General features: G+C 39.5%; 1 protein-coding gene across 1 annotated transcript in view; it reads left to right on the plus strand.

Moving 5' to 3' along the window:
- LOC106887026 (microsomal triglyceride transfer protein large subunit-like) overlaps nucleotides 1-3057 on the plus strand; it is a 15045-nt gene extending 11988 nt beyond the window's left edge. The window contains exons 2-4 of the mRNA XM_014940377.1: nucleotides 149-273; nucleotides 589-759; nucleotides 1664-3057. Of these exons, the coding sequence (XP_014795863.1) occupies nucleotides 149-273; nucleotides 589-759; nucleotides 1664-1832 (465 nt within the window). The 3' untranslated portion in view covers nucleotides 1833-3057. The remainder of the gene's footprint in view (nucleotides 1-148; nucleotides 274-588; nucleotides 760-1663) is intronic.
- The last annotated feature ends 885 nt before the right edge of the window (nucleotides 3058-3942 follow it).

Raw genomic sequence — 3942 nt, forward strand, 5'->3', positions numbered from 1 at the left:
GTTTTGTCCACCCTTTCAGAAAAGCCACCTATTCCTTATTGTTCCTGCAAAACGACAAGTGGCACGATCACGGTAGAGAAGGGAGTAAGGAAACCACTGAGCTCTGCAGTCACTAACGGGGGTTACCTCTGCTTTCTGGTGGCTCCAGGAGATTCAGCTGCAGTCCGGGCCGAGGGCCAGCACGGAGTTCCTGGGCGGCCTGGCCATCGACATCTCTGGAGGGATGGAGTTCAGCCTGTGGTACAGAGAATCCAAAACCAACGTCAAGAACCGGTGAGATACTCCCAGCGCGCGATAGAGCCATAGAGAGCTGACTCTTGAACCCCAGTAGTCCCAATCAGAAAAAATTAAATATAAAAGACCTTGCAGATGAGTTAAATACCTTACATGCATGGGAGAACACTTGTACTTCTTTCCTTCTGGGTAATACCAGTTCCCACTGGTCTCATCTGAATTTATATATCTCTTCCTGAATAACAGGCTTCTTTGAGGGCAGTTGATTTGTATGGGTGGTAGGACTGTTTGCCATTTAATTTCCTTTTTCTTAACGTGTTTTGAATTAATTGTAACATCTGAATTTATTTGCAGGATAGCCATGTTTATAGCTGGTAACACCGAGGTGGATTCCTTCTTTATGAAAACTGGTATGGAAACCACTTTGGAAGTAGAAACGGCCTTAGACTTCATCTCCACAGTGCAGTTTTCACAGTACCCGTTTTTGGTCTGTATGCAGATGGACAAAGTCGAGTCTCCGTTCAGGTAAGATCTAAGAGCACACAATTTCTGAGGTGTCCTTCCAGCCAGCTGCTGAATCTGGAGCTTTTGGTGTTCACAGCCACTAGAAATTAACAACAGAGGCCACATTTCAGCCTAACACTGTCAGGTGCAGCAGAGACTCTTACACACACCAGTCCCTCTGCTAACCCATGCTTCCCAGTCTCTCACCCCTGAGATTCAGAAAGGACTTTTTGAAGATCACAACTTGCTCTGCATGTGCATTTTAGTCTAATTTTCTAATATGGTTTTGCAAGTAAACTGACTGAAGTGACAGGACATTGGTCCCCTTGTGCACGATCAGTTCTGATGGTGACCTGAAACTCTTCCAGCAGTAGTTCTTTATCACACTGTTGAGAGAGTAAGTGCATTACCATCAACTAGCTGAAATGGAAAGTTTTCTTCATCATCTGCTATTTACTAGTGTCAACAAAAGGACCTGGTGTGTTAAGCTCTTGCAACCCTTGTGTTCTATCATGTTTTATTAAGGCACCAACTTTCCTGAAAACTAAACAACTGCGCAATAGGGTAAAAAAGATGCTTTCCAGTAGCCAATTGCACTGCTGTCTGAGAAGCTGAGTTTACTAATCTCTCCTAATCCCGATTTGCTAAGACCTAAGGGTGATAACATTTGCAGAGCCCGTGCCAGATTTCCATTCAGGCTTTTCTGATCCAATAGATGGGAAGCCTGAGAGGAATTAAAGAACTAAAGGATCTCCAGGGAATCTTAAGAAAACAGTATCTGTTATTCTGCGGATATTAAAACATCTTCTGATTATACTTGCACATTGTGGAAGTGCAATCTCCTCTGTATGTGAAGTGTTTAGCTTCACATACAGGGTACAGATTTTGCATAAATTTGCTAATGCACCATGTTCTGTCTTCACAGGCGTTACGTGACCAAGTATGAAAGCCTCCCGTCTGGCAGGCGGTACACTGCAAAGAGAGGGAAGGCAGAACTGTTGGCAGGGAATGAATTCCCTCTCCACCAAGAAAACTCCAACATGTGCAGGAAAGTTTTCGGCGCAAAGTCCGATTCCTCCAGCGGCTGGTTTTGAAGCGAGCACCTGAGCTTTTGCTTCCCTGAATCCGCGGCTCCCTCACTGACTTAGGCTTGCACGTACCCTACCAACTCGGAGCTTGATCTTGCACTTCTGCAGTTAATGGGAAATTTGCCATTGATTTCAACAGGCCAGGATCAAACTCTCAGTGCGTGCACAGTGTTTACATATTAACCTATATTTAAGACTTTTGTAAAAAGAAAAAAGCTAAGGCAAATAAAGTCCGATTTGGTAGTATTCCATGCACTCCCTTAAGGGTGGTGCTAGTTCTTTCTTTTTACTTTTTCATGCCAAAACCAAAAATAACCCCTCATTTTTATTTCTTGGGGAATACAGAAGTCCATGTCTCTGACATGCAGTAAGAACAATTATGATATGTAAAGAACAATTATTTATGGGTATATTTTAAAGTATTTAGGTGTTTTAGGCCTATGACCAATCCTCATTCAAATATTCAAGTACAATTAACATCTAAACGGGACCATGAATTCCTGCTTACTCAGTATTGCCTGTTTACAAAGAAGCAGGTTTTGTTTTATATGATTTTAAAGGATTTTCCCTTTTTTTAAAGCAGACAGAGCCTGATTGTTATTATTATTTATCTTTTGGGGTTTTTTATTAGCTGCTGTAGTTAAATACAATTGATTAAAAATGTGGGGTCACATTTCCAGAAATACTTACAGTTGCCTTAATTCTGTTCCCGTTGAAATCAATGGTATAATTTCCATAGTTATCACCAGGAGCAGAGTTAAGCCAACACCGGTTGCTCTTCAAGGTTGCCTCCCAAAAATTTGTGTCCCTGTGTGCAATCAAGGCAGTTATATTTCAAAAAGGAGCACCCACTAAGGCAATTCTGAACTATGATGAAGGAAAAAGTGCTGAAAGAAATCCATTTTGAATACACAGTCTCACAAAGCATGTGCAGAGCCAGAACATTTTCTTCTAGGTAAGTTAGGCTCATATTTCAATGCCAAAAAGTAATCACTACTCATACAAGTCCTCCAATTAAAATGACTTACACCTTTTTGCTTGTTCAAGAGGTGTCTTCACAGGAACTGTGTAAAAAAAAAAAAAAAAACACACAAAAAAAAATGTTTTACATTTACAACAGCATTGCAGATTAAGAAAGAATATACCTCATCCCAGCTCAGCTGATCTCTGACATGATCCATCTGATTTAATTTTTAAAGGACAAGGTGGGTGAGTGCTGGTCACAAAAAAAGTAAAATAAAAAGTCAGGAACAATTGTTTTTTAAAAAAAACAGGCAGGAAAAACTCATAGATCATAAAGAAAAATATGTATTACTATAATACCAGGAACAATTGTTTTTTTTTAAAAAAAAAAAACAGGCAAGAAAAACTCATAGATCATCATAAAGAAAAATATGTATTACTATAATAAAAAAAATTTCCAAATTATTTTATGTTGTAAAAAAACAAGAGTGCAGAAATCTGCAAAAATCAAACTATAAATGGGATGAAACAGTCTGCTTGTTGTCTTTCCTGAAAATGCTGACACACTTCTAGTCAAAGAATAAATAAAACAGGTAAAAATACAGTGTGAAAATATCATTTTGTTTTCAGTCTTGTTTTTTGTCCATTGCTCTATGGGTTGTGAAAGCCTCTCATTGAATAGTGTTGGTGGGGACAAGAGGAATCCTGTAGATCATCATAAAGAAAAATATGTATTACTATAATAAAAAAAATTTCCAAATTATTTTATGTTGTAAAAAAACAAGAGTGCAGAAATCTGCAAAAATCAAACTATAAATGGGATGAAACAGTCTGCTTGTTGTCTTTCCTGAAAATGCTGACACACTTCTAGTCAAAGAATAAATAAAACAGGTAAAAATACAGTGTGAAAATATCATTTTGTTTTCAGTCTTGTTTTTTGTCCATTGCTCTATGGGTTGTGAAAGCCTCTCATTGAATAGTGTTGGTGGGGACAAGAGGAATCCTTTCATTCACCACGACAGAGGAACCAGTAACGTAAGCTGGACACCCACTTGTCCTGGGCTCCCCTCTAGTCAGGAGATGAGGTATCTCCAGAAGGTGGTGTAGACCCCAAAGCAGGGTGCACCACGTGCTGGAGGTACCTGCCCAAATC

Source organism: Calidris pugnax, unplaced genomic scaffold, assembly GCF_001431845.1.
Source record: "Calidris pugnax isolate Ruff unplaced genomic scaffold, ASM143184v1 scaffold34, whole genome shotgun sequence".
Taxonomy (NCBI): Eukaryota; Metazoa; Chordata; class Aves; order Charadriiformes; family Scolopacidae; genus Calidris; species Calidris pugnax.